The 14,989-nt window shown below is 55.7% G+C and overlaps 2 protein-coding genes across 2 annotated transcripts; one reads left to right on the top strand and one right to left on the bottom strand.

Annotated features, from left to right (window-relative positions):
• The first annotated feature begins 555 nt into the window (after nt 1–555).
• BUD13 (BUD13 spliceosome associated protein) lies at nt 556–11,003 on the top strand. The gene is made up of 11 exons (XM_090026861.1): nt 556–713; nt 793–892; nt 1,839–1,923; nt 2,637–2,694; nt 3,415–4,052; nt 5,058–5,410; nt 5,762–5,870; nt 6,375–6,513; nt 6,804–6,988; nt 7,385–7,466; nt 8,119–11,003. Exons 1-11 carry the CDS (start codon nt 595–597, stop codon nt 8,210–8,212), a joined length of 1,962 nt encoding a protein of 653 aa, XP_089882987.1. The 5' UTR covers nt 556–594; the 3' UTR covers nt 8,213–11,003.
• A 372-nt stretch (nt 11,004–11,375) lies between these two features.
• Nucleotides 11,376–14,781, bottom strand: LOC149853542 (uncharacterized). Its single transcript, XM_090026930.1, has 9 exons — nt 14,735–14,781; nt 14,238–14,371; nt 14,028–14,164; nt 13,549–13,699; nt 12,709–13,318; nt 12,454–12,592; nt 11,932–12,117; nt 11,562–11,704; nt 11,376–11,475 (listed from the first exon to the last, which is right to left on the bottom strand). Exons 1-9 carry the CDS (start codon nt 14,779–14,781, stop codon nt 11,376–11,378), a joined length of 1,647 nt encoding a protein of 548 aa, XP_089883056.1.
• Between the last annotated feature and the right edge of the window lie 208 nt (nt 14,782–14,989).

The following is a 14,989-nucleotide window of genomic DNA, read 5'->3' as shown; positions in this document are numbered from 1 at the left end:
ATGTGATGCAGGGAGGCCTGTGTGGGTGAAGGGAGGCAGCAGCTTGCTGAGTAAGTGGTAGATCATCTGCTGCAGCTGAGGCTGGCTCTTCAAGCAGTCCCAGCTCTGTCCCCAAAAGGTTGGATTCAGTTGCACAGGGAACAGCTGCTGCTTGGGCCTGAGTTATGATCACAGACCGACGTACCATGGAGCTCCTGCAAGGCTGATGAGCGGGCGTGGCCTGTGCTTTTCTGTTGCGACTGCAAATTCAAACTGGAGTCAGAAGCCAGGCCGTTCCAGGCTGGCTTGCACCTTTCTGGATTTAATTTGTCCCCATCAACCCCAAGCGGTGGGCGGGGGCAGGCTGCGCTCTGGTGCTCGCCCTTGGAACAGCTGCTCCCTGGCCCCGCATCAAGCTGGGGGTGCTGCATCTTCCCCCGCGGCGGTCTGACCCCAGCAGCAGCTGAACCTCCTGGGGCTGGGACCCCACGTACCGCCGCCCCGGGGCAGGCGCAGACCACGTGCCGCGGCGGGAGCCGCTTTACTTCCGCTTCCGGCGTGCCCCTCGCCTCGTAGCTGCTTCCGGTTCGTCCGCGTAGCCGCTTCCGGGGTGTCATGGCGGCGGCGCCGGGGCTGAGCAAGGCCGAGTACCTGCGGCGCTACCTGGGCGGCCCCGATGCGGCGCCCGGCGGGAAGCGGCGCAAGCGGCGCAGGAAGGCGCCGGGCGGCAGCGGGTGAGCGCGGGGCCGCGGTGGGGGGGAGCCGGCGGGCCTGACGCCGCGGCCGGGGCCTGACGCCGCCTCTCGCCCGCAGGCTGCGCATCGTGGACGACGACGTGAGCTGGAGCAGCCTGGGCACCGCCGAGGGCCCCGAGCGCGACGAGGAGGAGGATGACGAAGGCGACCAGCCCGTGGTGGGCACGGGGGCGGGGTGGTCCTGACGAGCGGCCGTGTTGCTTGGGACAAAGCCCCGCCGGGGTCGCGGAGGCCATGCAGGGGAGGAGGCAAAGGGGACGTGGAAGCCCCATCCCGCAGCCTGGCCCGGGGGTCTTATCTTAGGGGTGTGCTGGGCAGGTGCCAGGGCCAAGCTTGTTCGTGCGCGGGGGTCGAAGCATCCGGCCCCGCGTCGCACCCCTCGAGCCGGCTTCGGGAGCCAAGAGCGTCTCCCCCCACCCGACAGCGTGCAGGAGAGACGCTTGCACCTCGCTTTATTGGTGTGACTTAGGGCTGTGGGTTGCAGGATCTGCGGGCTGGGTCCGGCTCGCAGGCTGCATGTTGGACGTGGGTTCAGGCTGTCGGGTTCCCTGGCGAGATGCGGCAGTTTCACTTCCTTGCTCTCCTGGGCCTGGGGGCTTGCTGCCAGGAGTGTCACAGGCTGACACACCCGTGACCCCTTCCCCCTCAGAGAGTCTTATGGGAATGGATGGGATGCCACTAGGTGTGCTAATTATTTTTAAATTCGTGCCTAGGCTGCCTGTTGACAAGGCAGGATTTACAGAAGCGATGTGTTTTTGAATAAGAAATGAATAGAAAGGGATTGGAAAAGCACAAGCAAAAAAAAACTAGGGAGGAACACTGTGACATGTTATAACAGCTCTGTACCTTGGAGCAAAGCTCGTGCCGTGGCTCACATCAGCTAAAAGCTGAGACTAAAGGAGCCAAGGGGTGTTTCCCGTTCTGGAGTTACGGGGAAAATTAGTGGCAAATGCAAAGGGCAGAGAGGTTGGAAATGGGTTTTGAGATCAGTGCATAAAAAGGCTGCGTGGTCAAAATAAAGAAGGTTTCCAGCCCTGCTGTGTGAGCGTTCAGATGGAAAAAGTGTGTTTTCAGAGCATTGTAACTCTGGCGTGCTGCTTTTAGGTGGCAGAATTCATCGACGAGCGCCCGGATGAAGTGAAGCTGATGGAGGAATTCCGAATGAACAACAAGTGGAAGCTTTTGGGAGGTCCGTGTGCGCTGTGGCCGCCCGCGAGGAGGCTGGGGGGAGGTGGTGGATCTAGCAACAGTAAGGTGCTCAGCTTGATATGGTGCACTAAACATACAGCAAGTCTCTGGCCCAAAGAAGTTATGCTTGAAGGACAGACCTAGAGAAGATGAGAAAACCAGGGCTGAGCAGAGCTAAAGCTGTATTGGGTTTTTATTCCCCATTTGCATTACAGATCTTGTCTTGTGGAAGGTAGGCATGGGGCAAATAGGTATTTGACCAAAGAGAAGGAGGTTTGCCTCAGTGGGGATGTTCCAAGAAGGGGAGATGTGCAGCAGAAGGGGAGAGGAAATGAATGGGGTTTCAAGACTGGGTGTGCTCTGGGAAACAGTAGAGCTAGCAGATGATGATGGCGGGACCTGCCGTTCATTGTGGGGACGGGTAGCGTTGGGAATGAAAGTGAAGCTCGAGGTGCCTGATCTTACGTGACTGCCGTAGCGAGGTGTTCTGCCGTGGCCAAGGGACTGTCAGTGGTGTGACGGGTGTCTCTGACTTCACCAGAGCAGATGTGGCCTGGCCTCCCATTCTCCTCTCCCGAGTGATTCACCTTTGTAAGCTGAAAAGTGAAATGTCCTCAGTGAAGATTCTTTAGCTGCTCATGGCCCAGTAAGCTTCTAGGTTATGCTGTGATCTTAGGGGAGAATCGAAGTGGTAATTTTCTACTTTTTCTTTAGAACAGGATGAAGATTGCAGAAGCTCAGACCGGTCTCTGACTGTCAAGTCCTTAACGAGGTAGGAGGCTCTCACCAGGCCTGGTCCTCCTTTGTACTTTGTTTTCAGTATAGCCCTTTCTGTCCTGGGGTCTCCAGGCACATCTCAGTAAAGCCTAATGGCATTTTTTGAGATCAGTCAGGGCTGGATGGGGATTGCTTTCTCTACTGCTGATTGCATTCTCTCCCCTCGGTGGGGGGAAAAAGCAGTAGCCAATAGGGTAACCAATAATAATTCATCATCTTTTTTGATACCGAGTGTGGTATTATTCCCTGCTCATGGAAGGTACCAGGAGAGAATGGGTGCAGCTGGGGAAAGAAAGGTGGAAAAGAGCAAGGTTACTAAAGTTACGTTACTCCTCCTTTTTTGAATCCCACCCTCGGACCTTTAGAGACTGGTCTGATGTATTTAATTAGTAGAAGATGACTTGATGAACAGGGTAGAGTAACTCTGCTAGGTGGTTTCAGCGTCTTTAGGAGCACCGTGGGATTGCAAAGCGAGGCTGTTAAAAGTTTTGTCGTGAGCCAGGTTCCAGCTTGGTGTTTTGAGGGCTGCAAGGCGAGAGCATAGCCAAAGCTTGTGAGGTAGCAGTGACAGGCTGGGGATGGCAAATTGGGCGTTAACCCGTGAAACCAAAAACCAAGTGTGACTCAGTGACTAGAGCTTTATTCAGCAGAGCTGTTTTCACCCATGAGACCCACTGGCTGTTCTGTAAACCTGTGGCTTGATTTCTGTTTCCAGTTCAGAAGTGACAAAGTGGAAGAGAAATAAAATCTCGCCCAACCTGTCGCCGCTGCGCCAGGGCCGCCACGACTCGCCTGACCCGTCACCACCGTTGCACTGGGGCCGCCACGACTCGCCCGACCCATCGCCGCAGCCACACCGAGGCCACCATGACTTACCTCACCTGTTGCCGCGCCGGGGCCGCCACGACTCGCCGGACCCCTCGCCGCCGCGCCGGGGCCGCCACGACTCGCCGGACCCCTCGCCGCCGCGCCGGGGCCGCCACGACTCGCCGGACCCCTCGCCGCCGCGCCGGGGCCGCCACGACTCGCCGGACCCCTCGCCGCCGCGCCGGGGCCGCCACGACTCGCCCGACCCCTCGCCGCCGCGCCGGGGCCGCCACGACTCGCCCAAGAGAACTCATTCAGTGTCTGGTAGAAAAGGCAACAGAGTTGCAGATGGGTCTTTGCCAGGAGGACAATCTGTTCCAAAAACCGGCTTCCTGGAGAAGTTGTCTTCGAGCCAGAGGCGCCAGGCTACACCAGATCTCTCGCCTCCTAGGAAGAACCGACACAAGTCTGAGCTAGAAACATCACTGCCCCGGAGGAAGAGGCCTGGGTCCCCAGGTGGGCCCAAAAGGGCAAGCAGCACAAGAGGCAAGTGTGGCATGTGCATGAGATGCTGTGCTGTTTCCTTGGCCTTAGAGCAGGAGGTTGCTGTCAGGCTGGTGTTTAAAGGCACTGCTGTGTGATTGCGTTTCCCTGTACCTGCAAGGGTGACAGGATTTGGATCCATTTTCACACTCCTGGTAGGTTACAGGTGGTAGGGCATTTGCTTGCCCAACCGTAGGAACAAAAATGCCCTCTACATTAGCGCTTTGAACAGTGAGGCTGGTTCTCACAGTCCTGTTCTGCTCATCAGGTTGAGCAAAGGGCTAAACAAAGGGCTGCTAGATCATAACAGCAGTCACTGGACAGGGCTGCTGTGGAAAAGGCTATTTCATGCGTAAGGACGAAAAAAATCCCTGCAGAAGGAGGACGGTTAAAACATGCTTGCCCTGCTTCTCTTGCTTTTTTCCTCTTCTCTTAGGCCCTGCCTGTTACTAGGGAAAAAGAGTCTTTTGAATATGTTAACTTGTCTGCTTTCATATCCCAGCTCAGGTGAGACCAGTGGTGCTGCTATGTTTGCTGGGGAAGGAGGATCGTGAGGCTTATCTCCGCCAGCGAATATGCTGCTCGGTGCTTGTTGCTGTGGCTGTCAGCCACCCAGATTGAAAATACCCGCTTTGTCCTGATGGCAAAGCTGGGGCTTTACCTTGCACTAGTGGGAAGTAGACACAGCTGACATTGCTGTGTTGCCCTCGTTCACTGGAAGAGGATGGGTACTTAGCAGTATTTGTGTTTATCTAACAAAGGAACTTTCTGAATCCCCAGCTGTCCCTGCGTACTGGGGCTGTGGTTTGATAAGAAGGGAAATGTCCAGGGCTCAGCCACTGCTGTGCGCGTGTAACCATCTGCATGTTTGATTCGCTTTGGTTCAATTTTCAAGCGGGTTGATTCAACTTTGTAGTGGGGGCCTGGTGAACCAGCTTTTTAGTCTTTTACGTGGCCCCCGAGTTTGTTTTCCTTGGATTTTAATTCAGTCTTCCTCTACTGTTGCAGGTTCTTCTCCAGGCAGTAAAAAGCCCCAGCAGGCATCGTCTTCTAACAGGCTCCAGAGACATGATTCGGACGCTTCGCCACCACGGAAGAGTGCCCAGAACTCTGATTCAGACCTTTCCCCACCACGGAGAAATCTCAGGCCAGGCCACTTGCATCGTGACTCCTCTCCTGGTCTTGGTCCTTCCAAAAGGCTTCGGGACAAGTCTTCAGATTCTGATTTATCTCCTCCCCGAAGGAGTCAGGCCTTTGGGAAGAAACACCGCAGTTCAAGGAGCCCTTCTGACCTCTCACCACCTCTTCGAGGACGGGACTGTAAAGGATCTCCCCAGAGAGAGAGAAGAGAAGGCCAGAGAGTAAGGATATGGGCTTTAGCTTCTGAGTTGCAAAACCCATGTGGTGGCTGGTCTGGAAACTTGAGAAATCCAGTAGTATCCAGCTTGCAAAATACAGGCTTGCCAGGCTGCCCTGCCAGCGTGCTTCACCCCCAGCTAGCAATGAGTACAGCTCCAGGGCAGGGAGAGGAGAGCTCTGCTGTCTTGGCCCACTTGGTCTCTCATGTGCTACTCAGACTGGGTGCAGTGGAGCCATTTTGTGCCAATGGGATGGCCGTTTCTCCTAAGAAGTGCCATGAGCGCACCAGCTTGTTTCACTAGCCAGCAGCTGGTAGCCCGTGTAACTCAGGAGGATCTTTTTTTGCTTTGCAGGCTAGTCAGATGCTGTCTGGGGGAAAAGCTGGGTTGGTGTCAGCTGATCTGCTGCGGCAAGAACAGCAGGAGCTCAGGAGACGGGATAAAAGTAACAAGCACTTGGAAGGTAAAGGGTGTGGAGGCTGCCAGCCCCAGCCTCGTTTTTGTTGGCAGAGTGACCCTTAATGCTGCTTCAGTCCTCATCCTGGTGGGGTGTGGTTGGGCCTGGGGGGCACGTAGATGTTCTGAACAGCCTTTGAGAGTGGAGGTGCAGGGTTTGTGAGGTAAAAGAAGAATCAATGGTGGGGCCCCAAGGACCGTCCCCATGAAGGAACACAGAAGGGAGAAGTGGCTGGCACTTGCCCCTGTAGTGGGCTATGATGGGTTCATTAGATCTTCAACAAGTAGGGCTGGACTGAGGCCAGAGGGATCAGCCAACAACCACAGCTTCTGTAGGGGTTCAGGGGCTGAGTGCTGAAGCTGGGATGTCCGCTGTTGCCTGGGGATGTCTGTGAAGCGGGCATGCTTACAGCAGTGAGCAGGGTTGAGGTGCATTTCAGTACCGAATGTTGCTTGCTGAGGTTCTGGAAGTAGTCCACAGTGAGTAACCTTGAAATTCTGATGCCCTCAGATGAATCCCAGAATGCAGCAACTGTCTTCCGAGACAAGTCAGGCCGCAAGAGAGACCTTGCTCAAGAGCGACTTGAGCAGCAGAAGAAAGCGGAGGAGAAGGCTAGCAAAGACGAGCAATATGCCAAGTGGGGCAAAGGGTGAGTGCATGTCTGTTGTCCCTGTGCTGTAGTGCACGTTTGCGTGATACAGTTGCATGTGCACTTGAGGCTTCTTAGTGACCGTAGACCCTGCGCAGAAGGGCAGTATAGTTCTGATTACCAGATGTTCCACATCTCTTGCAGATCCCTTCAAGCTTCTCGCACCACACTAAGGTGTGGATCATGAGAGATTGCTTTGCCTTCTGTTGGCCGTGCTGAGGAGGTGGCAAGCCATGTCCGGTGACTCCTGACTGCTTTCTAATGCGAGGGTTTGTGTGTTTCTTTTCCAGCCTGGCTCAGAGCAAACAGCAGCAGCAGAATATGGAGGATGCAATTAAGGAGATGCAGAAGCCCCTAGCTCGTTATATTGATGACCAGGACTTGGATCAGATGTTGCGGGAGCAGGAGAGAGAAGGAGACCCCATGGCCAACTTCATAAAAAAGAGGAAGGCAAAAGAGAGCAAGGACAAGAAAGGTTGGGGTGCTGAGATGCATTTAGTGGGTTTAGACCTTCCAGTGGTGCACTGACCTGTCAGTACATAGCACAGACTCCCTGTAATGGGCAGTCTGGTGCCTGGTGGGTACTGTTCCTGGCTGGCTTAAAGACACCAGTGCCTCAAGTGGACGTGCACCAGCTGTGTTAGGTTCTCCACCTTTCCTTCTGTTTGAGTGCACGTAGAAATCCACAGAGCTGAAGTGGATGGTGCATGTGTCTCTGGAAGCTCCTTCCACAAATGAGGGAGAGCTGTTTAGCACTATCTCTAGCTCTGCCTTCAGTTGACATGTACTGATGTGTACATACTTCTGAGTGCTTCTGACTATAACTCATTTGGCTAAAACAGTAACTGGTTCTGTTGTTCTTTTTATCTAGAGAAACCCAGGTACAGTGGACCAGCACCTCCGCTCAACAGGTTTAATATATGGCCTGGCTATCGCTGGGACGGGGTGGACAGGTAAGCTTTTCTGGGGCTGTTTGAGTAGTCCCCGGCACAGCAGCAGCAGCAGTAGTAACCAAGGCTCAGCCCTGTAGAGCTTGCTGTCTAGAAGTCCCTAACTTTCCCATGGTCTAGCTGGTCTGAAGAAGGAGCTCAATAAGTTGAAAGGGTAGGATCATGTGCAGAGGTGTCACAGTAGCAAGGTGTTGGGCTTGCTGATCTGGGGTGGCTTCCAGTCCTCTGTCCCTGTGATAACCCAGAGGAAGACATGGGAGATGTCTCATGTGGTGCTCTGCATGCTGTGGGGCTTCTGGCTCTTGTGCAGCTTGATGAACTTGAGAATCTCCAGGTGGGGGGAAATCTGTAATGTGCCAGATACACATCTGTATCTGTAATGTGTTGGTCACTAGGCACCTGGGAAGGGCCTAGGCTAGAGCAGCGCAGGCTGCCACATTGGCTTTTGTGCTGCCAGGCCGCTGTACTGCCAGCAGATGGCACCAGCTGTGTTAGCTGCAGATCCGGACTGGACTGGAGCGGAAACTCCAGGGAAGGGATTAGGAGCAGGGCGTCCCAAGTCATCTGGCCTTGCCAGAAAGTTTCATACGCTTGGAAATGGCTTGATGAAGCAGACTGCACACCCACATGTGCTCTTCTGGGTGTTGTTTTACAGGTCCAATGGATTTGAGCAGAAGCGCTTTGCTAGACTAGCCAGCAAGAAGGCCATCCAGGAGCTCGCCTACAAGTGGAGCGTTGAGGACATGTAAAGCTAAATGAGATAGGGGATGGAGCTCTTGACTTGTTTTCCAGGTGGCAACAAGACCTCTGTATACCTAGGGCCACTGCCACAGTTATATGATATGGCTCATTCTTTCCTGCTGCCCCTAGCCCTCAGTTCAGGGTTGAACTGAACTGTCTTTGGGGGTCACAGCTGGTTTTCAAGGAGAACTTACCGTGCTCCTGGAACACAACAGAAATGGGGTTTCTCTCTCCATTCGGGTAAAGAGAAGAAAAGGTTCCTGGTGTTCAGAGAAGAACTGCAGCTGTACCACGAGCAACCAGAAGACTTGCTGTCCTAGGAAAATACAGCACCCAGGAATGCTTCTGCTCTCTAGGAACGTGCTGCACCAGGTAGAGACAGTGATTTCTGGCCTGACTCCATCTTTTTTAACCAGCTGATATAAAGTCTGTATTTAAGTCCGTTTTCAGCCAAATACTTTTTCCCCCAGGGTTGGTTTCACAGATCCCTGATTCTTCTGCTGTCCCAAATCTCAGGGCCTGTTGTGGGGCATGGGGAGGGTTAAGAAAAACTTGTTTGTAGGGGTAGAATTCTTTTATGCACTAGGACTATGAGTGAGATGTCCATGCAATGCTAGCAAGTATTTGCAGGTAGTCATGACAGTGAGGCCTTCACCACTGGCTGACTTGCCTGTGGCAGATGAACCTGGTATCAGTGGTGACAAGGCCAAAAATAGCTGCATTTTTGATAAGTTCAAGTGGCTTCTCCGTCTTGTAGGGGACGTTTATAATGCAGGCGTTTCTCCTAGTCCTTGTCGGAGCAGTGATAGGCAGCTAAATGTTCACCAGCAACTGCTGCTCTAGTTACAGTAGGGGGTCTCCAGGGACTCTTTGGAGTAAGGAGTATGGGTGGAAAATGGTATTGTTGTATCTGACACAGCAAAGCCCTCCCCACCCCCCTGTGCAGAAGCTCCCACAGCCGGTCTAAGGCTACTTATTAGCGAGAAGATGCAAGTAAATGGGGGGTTTAAATGATTTTAGCCCAGTGTTGTTTTCTTTTGGGATCTGATGGCAGGAAGCCGGGGCGTGGTTCCAGGAGAGCATCCTTGATTCCATTAGACAGGTTTGGCAGTTGCTCAGCGGCCACGTCTCAGCTCAGCCATCTGTCAGCTGAGACCAAAAATGTAATTGTACCAGAGCAGACCTCTTAAACAAACCAGGCCAAGACTCTGAGCTACGGCTCGTGCAGAAACAGTTGGCCTGTTCCCTTCTGGAGAGAGAGCACCTCTGGTAAGAGAGGCCATCAGAGTTCCTCTTTGCTTACACTGCAGAGAAAATGTGTTGAATACAGCCAGCTGTTTTCATGGAAGCTGTCTGCTTGATGGGAGCGTGGGCCTGGTGATGTAAATTGGGCGTTGGCCCTTCTATGTGCTGGGCCTGGAGAGGCAGTGGGGGGAGCTAGTACCACAGATATTTTCATAGGAAATGTATGAACCTTGGGCATCTCCTCTCTGCGAGGTGGTGCAGCCCCTTTTTTTATTTCCTGTGTTGAGCTGATGGCTCGGAGCCTGTCTGCGGCTCAGCGCAACTGTTGTTTATTAATATGTTTGTGCAGTGCAGGGTTTCTTCTTCTTCTTCTTTCTTTTTTTTTTTTAAATCCACAAGAGAAAATGGGTGAAAAATAGCCAAGCTGCAGGCAGCTGGAGGAAGGCTTGGACCTGATTTTTTTTCTAGCATCTGCTGCTATCACACAGTCTGCAATTAGTGCGGCTGAACAAATTGTGCTTCACTAACACCTTTCAAAGTCTGCTGGAACTTGCCCGGGCTGCAAGCAGGCACTTGCTGGACCCCAGCTGCTGTGACAGTCTCCTGCAGCCACTGGGGAACAGCGTTTCAGCCTTGTCGTGTGCTGAGAGGCAGATGCGGGCCCCACCTTGCTGTGTATAAGCTGCTGAGCATTTAGGTGGCCAGCGGCTGAGATCAGGAGGGTGCTGAGCTCCTGGGGGAACAGTGCTTTTGCCTGAGTAATTAAGCTTGGTGACTCTGAGCTGGAGCAGCATGTGGAAGGGCAGGTAAGAGTGCAGTCGTGGGGCCCTGTTGTAGCCTGCGGAGCAAGGAAAGTGATTGCGAAATGGAGTCTCTCACGCCAAGGCCATAACAGTTGCTAAAACTAACAGAAGCGTTTCCAGCATCGCACTCATGCATGCTGAATGCAGTCTTTCTGTTGTGTTCTCTACTGCCTTCACTCACTCCTGGAGTCCAAGGTGATTGCACCCTCCAGAGGCCTTGCACTAGGCATGGTTGTTCTGGGGACAGGGGGGAGAAGCAGCAGAAGGAAGGGCCTGGTTATACTGCAGAGGCTCTGGCTCAAATGCGTACCTATAGTGCGTACTGGCCTGGGGAAAGGTGTGATACCCATTGACACTACTGCCCATAGTGTGAGAGTTGGAAACACTTCCAGAGTTTTGAATGGATGCAAGCTGCTGCCTGCTGCCCTCTGAAGATCTAGGTGAATACCCTCATGTTTGTCACCTGCTTTCTCCGTTCCATGGTGCTGTGCTGCTGCATTCCTCTTACTGCAACCTTGTAGAAAACTGCTGCCCCTTGGTTGGAGAGCGCTGTAGTTTTCTGAGGACCATTCCAACACCACTGCGAAGCATGAGTTGTCTGATACCTGTACACTGCATTAGCTTATCTTTCCGCAAGTTATTTTAAAGGTTAAAATGTTAGGCACTAGCAAAGGCACAATTGTTTGTACACCCAAGTTCATTATGATGTGGAATTTGTACCATAAAACTACTGTGTTTTTACTTCCATGTATTTTCTTTTTAAGATGCTTTTTAGGGTGCATGCAAAGCAACTGCCACTTGTAGCAGTGTCTGCGTCTCACATTTTAGATAAGGCAATTTTAATATTGTTCACATACACCCAAAAAACCATCCTCTCCTGCCAACTCATTCCCCCCATGGATAATGCTGCCTTGCCAGGAGGTCCACAATCCATCTCAGGCTTCAGTTGGGAGGAGGCAGGGCAGCAGCCTGGGGACCAAGTGGCTCACAAGGCATGAGCTTTCATAGGCAGCAGCCTCCTTCATCTGATTCTAGTCTTGTTCCTTGCATCTGATGAAGGAGGCTTCTGCCTGCAACAGCTTATGCCTCCCTGAGCCAGACAGTCTCAGGTGCCGTCCTGCCTCTAGGCTTCAACAGGTGCAAGAGAATTAACCTCTTCTCTTGCCTTCTGCTGTTGCTGAATCAGGTACGTTTGCAGACGACAAACTGGGAGCGGCAGCAGCCTGAAAGAAAGGGAACAAACCCCCTTATCTCGGTGCACAGAGCACTGCCCGGCCCCCTCGACCTCCTGCACAGCTGGCAGCGGCACCTGTACGAGTCCCTGTGGGTGGTGGAGAAGTCCTGGTCTCCCTGTGTCTCCATGGCCTGCTGCTCGGGTTTGCAGCTCTTTGCTTTCTCTGCTCTCTTGGGCAGGTAGGTGCTGTGTGTGGTGGTTTGGCATTCGAACTTGGCCTAGAAATCAAGCGTCAGAGTGGAGTGAGCGGGAGATGTGCAGGGACTGTTCTGACATGTGTCCTCTGCACCTTACAGAGCAAATGTGAGCTAACTGCAGGCTGGGGAATGCCACGGGCAACCCACCTGCGCCCTACCCACTGCTCAGCAAGGTTAGTGCATGGGAAGGAGAAGAGGGAAGGCACTAGTGATTATCGTAGTGTGACAGCAGGCGCCAGGCCCGTTACCAGCGGCCGGACAAAGATGCCATCATGGGGGTCGCCGTGCCGGATTCGGGGCTGTGCTCCCCAGTCTCTGAAGAAGAACTTGTGGGCTGTGGAATCGCTGAACTTGGCGGCGAGGGACTTCAGCACCGTGGCAGGTCGCTGGATGATCCCAGAGGGCCTGTCCAGCGGCAGAGGTGGGTAGGACAGCTGGGAAGAGACGAGAAGGGCTCCTAAGAAAAGGCCATGAAGCCTGATGGAGGGGCCAGAGCCCAGCGCTGTGCAGCTCCCATGGAGAATCCCTCTTCAGCTTGCAAACCCCCTGAGCCCACAGGGTAGGGGGGCTGCCCCAGGGATGGGGGGGGGGAGACTTGCCCAAGGTCCCAGAACAAGTCCGTGTCGGAGCTGGGCATTAACCGTGGAGGTTCTGGACTCCACTATCCCAGTGCGCTGCCCTTCTGCCATGAGAAGATGGCAATGGCGATTTGCCTTCCCCAGGGAGCCCCTCGATGCCTGCCAGAGCTGCCCTTTGCCCCCTGTACCCACCTTGGTCACTGTGTCTCCACTGAATTCTCTGCCCTGCTCTCTCCCCAGCTCATCCTTCAGCCTGACGAGGCCAGCGCGAGGGTACCTGCCAGGGTCCCAGCCACAGTAGCTTTCCCTTTGCACTGTCTGGAAGCTGGTGCTGGGGGGAGAAGGCCGCATATAAGGCTCCGTGAGGAGGCTTCTTCCTCCCCGTGCTGGTGTCTCTCCTCCGCAGCTCCCTGAAAGCCCCTGGGCCCACCTGCCTGCCCTGCTCACCTGAGGCTCTGGTTGATGGCCAGGTTGTCCAGAGGGGGCTGGGCAGGCAGGACCCGGGCAGGCAGGGAGGTGCGTGCTGGGAAGTCGCTCTGGTACCAGGTCATGTACTCCACCTGGGCCGGCTGCCCTGCAGCCTCTGCCCCCTTTGCGGGGTCCCGTGCCTCCCTCCTCTCCAAGGGCACCGAGCAGTAGGTGGACCGATAGGTAGTCGTGTCGTGAGCACCTGGGGAGGTGGGAGCAAGGCCTGGGGCCTGTGCTTGGCAGGGCTTGGCCCCTTTGCTACCGCTTGTGATAGGGTCCCAAGCCAGCACTGGGGTTACACAGTGCACAGGAGGTCTCCAGCTCTTAGACAGGCCCCGGGGGGTGGCCAGGTGGGGAGAGGGAGCTCCATGCTGCTGCGCTGGTTGTGGTGACACCGGGGCTCGGCAGCAGTTTGGCAATGGGGAGAGGCAGGGGATCAAGCACCCCTGGCAGCCCTTTTTGGGCTCAGCAAATCTGCCTTCTCCATGGGATGGAGAGGATGGCTCAGGCCTGTGCACCGTGCCCAGCCCTGCAACGTGGGAGCAACAGGGCCAGGGAAGAGAGCTCCGCAGGTCGCTGCTGCCCATCGCTTTTGAGGGCCAGGTGTGCATGCAGACCTTTGCTGCGTGTGGGCTTGGGGCCAGGCTTGGCAAGGAATTTCTGTTGGGTGGTGGGCAGCCCAGTCAGGGCTCAGGAGGAAACGGGGCCCTGGCGTGAGCTTCACCTGCCCGATGGCTTCAGCCCCGTGGCACAAGCATGGGGGCCATGCCCAGGGTGCAGACCCCCATGCTGGGCTCCGACAGTGCTGGCAGCAGATACCTGCCAGTGCCAGCAGCTCCCCGTAGCGAGTTGGCCACTGCCCCCGTGGGCCTCCGAAGCAGTCCCGCGCGGTGGTGCTGGGTTGGACAAAGGGGGCTGCTCTGTGCTGCATCTGGCTCAGGGGCTGCTGGAGGGCCATCACTGCTGGCGCCTGGGGCGGGAAGTGGAGGCTGTAGAGCATCTGGCTTCAGAAGGGCTCTTGCGGGGACCGGCACGGCTCTTGCAGAAGACCAGCACTCCAAGCATCGCCTGTGGGCTTGGGATGCTGCAGGGGTTCATCCAGCTGCTCCTGGGTGGATTCCCCCACGTGCTGCCCACTGCTCAGTGCCAACCTGGGGCCCTGAGTTGACATCTAACAGGTCTGTCTGTGGAGGGAGCCCCCCGCCCCTTCCATTCCTGGAACCCAGGGGCCCCAGAGCCCCAGAGGCTCAGAGCCGTGCCCGGAGGCATCCCAGGGCTCCCGCCAGCCCCTGCCTTACCCGCACACATGGCTTGGTCCCCTTGCCTGGCACTGGGGCCACAAACTCCACTTGCTGGGTGGTGCTGAGGGCCATGCCCAAGGGGTTGGGGTGCAGGGGGATGCGCAGCGGCCTCTTGCTGCTGTGCCGGGGAATGCCTGGGGGGACAGCAGGGGGTCAGGGTGGCCGGGGTGGGCAGTGGCTGGCAGCACCAAAGGCAGCCCCGCTCACCGGGCAGGTGCGTGTACGTAGCCTGGTAATGGGACAGCGGGGCCCCTTCCCGCACTCCGGCTGCTGGGTGGCCCTGCTTGCGGCAGTTCTTGTGGCGCTTGTGTCGGCTGCGCGGAGAGACGGGCGCGATGAGGCTGCAGAGGGAGGCTCCGTACCGGCCAGGCACTGGCGCTGGTATGCCCCAGCGCAGCTCCGGCTGGCAGTGCCACCCCGAGATGCCTCCGGCTTCTCTGTGAGAAGGGGAGTCAACCTCCACGTGCCCCCCAAGCCCTTGGCTCTGCTGATATGCAGCAAGCCACCCCCTGGGATGGAAGGGGAGGGAATAAAATGAGGGGGGGGAAAAAATCAATGCAGCAGGCTTTGCTTCTGGGGGGATCCTGGAGGCATCAGCTTTCTGGCCCATGAGCCAGGCAGGTTTTCCCCGGTGACAGTCTGATCCAACCCGCACTGAGCGGGATGTGCCCCCACGGGGCTGGCAGGGCCCAGCGCCCACCTACCCGCAGTCACAGAGCTCGCAGAGGCAGGCGAGCAGAGGGGCTGCCATCTCCGTGGCTCTGGGGTCCCCCCCGTGTCACCCGGCTCCAGGCCCCGTGCAAGGCCAGCTCAGGAGCGGTGTGTTGCAGGTTGCTATGGCTCTCAGCTCCTTCCTTCCTTCCTTCCCAGCCCCGGGCTATTTAAATGTGAAAGGCTCCGCAGGGCTCCCAGGCCTGCAGCTCCTGCTTGCCAGGCTTGTCTTGTCCCCTGACGACGGC

Source organism: Crocodylus siamensis, chromosome 14, assembly GCF_052110815.1.
Source record: "Crocodylus siamensis isolate JL-2025a chromosome 14, ASM5211081v1, whole genome shotgun sequence".
Lineage (NCBI taxonomy): Eukaryota > Metazoa > Chordata > Crocodylia > Crocodylidae > Crocodylus > Crocodylus siamensis.
This window is presented reverse-complemented; position numbering and strand designations above follow the sequence as displayed.

Bases quoted from the DNA above. Each gene is read 5' to 3' on its own strand.
- LOC149853542 (XM_090026930.1), bottom strand. From the start codon at position 14,781: ATGGCAGCCCCTCTGCTCGCCTGCCTCTGCGAGCTCTGTGACTGCGG. The intron at 14,165-14,237 runs GTGAGCGGGGCT...CTGTCCCCCCAG, and splicing joins TACGTACACGCACCTGCCCG to GCATTCCCCGGCACAGCAGC. The intron at 12,118-12,453 runs GTGGGTACAGGG...GTCTCTTCCCAG, and splicing joins GTGGAGACACAGTGACCAAG to CTGTCCTACCCACCTCTGCC.
- BUD13 (XM_090026861.1), top strand. From the start codon at position 595: ATGGCGGCGGCGCCGGGGCTGAGCAAGGCCGAGTACCTGCGGCGCTAC. The intron at 2,695-3,414 runs GTAGGAGGCTCT...TTCTGTTTCCAG, and splicing joins ACTGTCAAGTCCTTAACGAG to TTCAGAAGTGACAAAGTGGA. The intron at 4,053-5,057 runs GCAAGTGTGGCA...CTACTGTTGCAG, and splicing joins AAGGGCAAGCAGCACAAGAG to GTTCTTCTCCAGGCAGTAAA.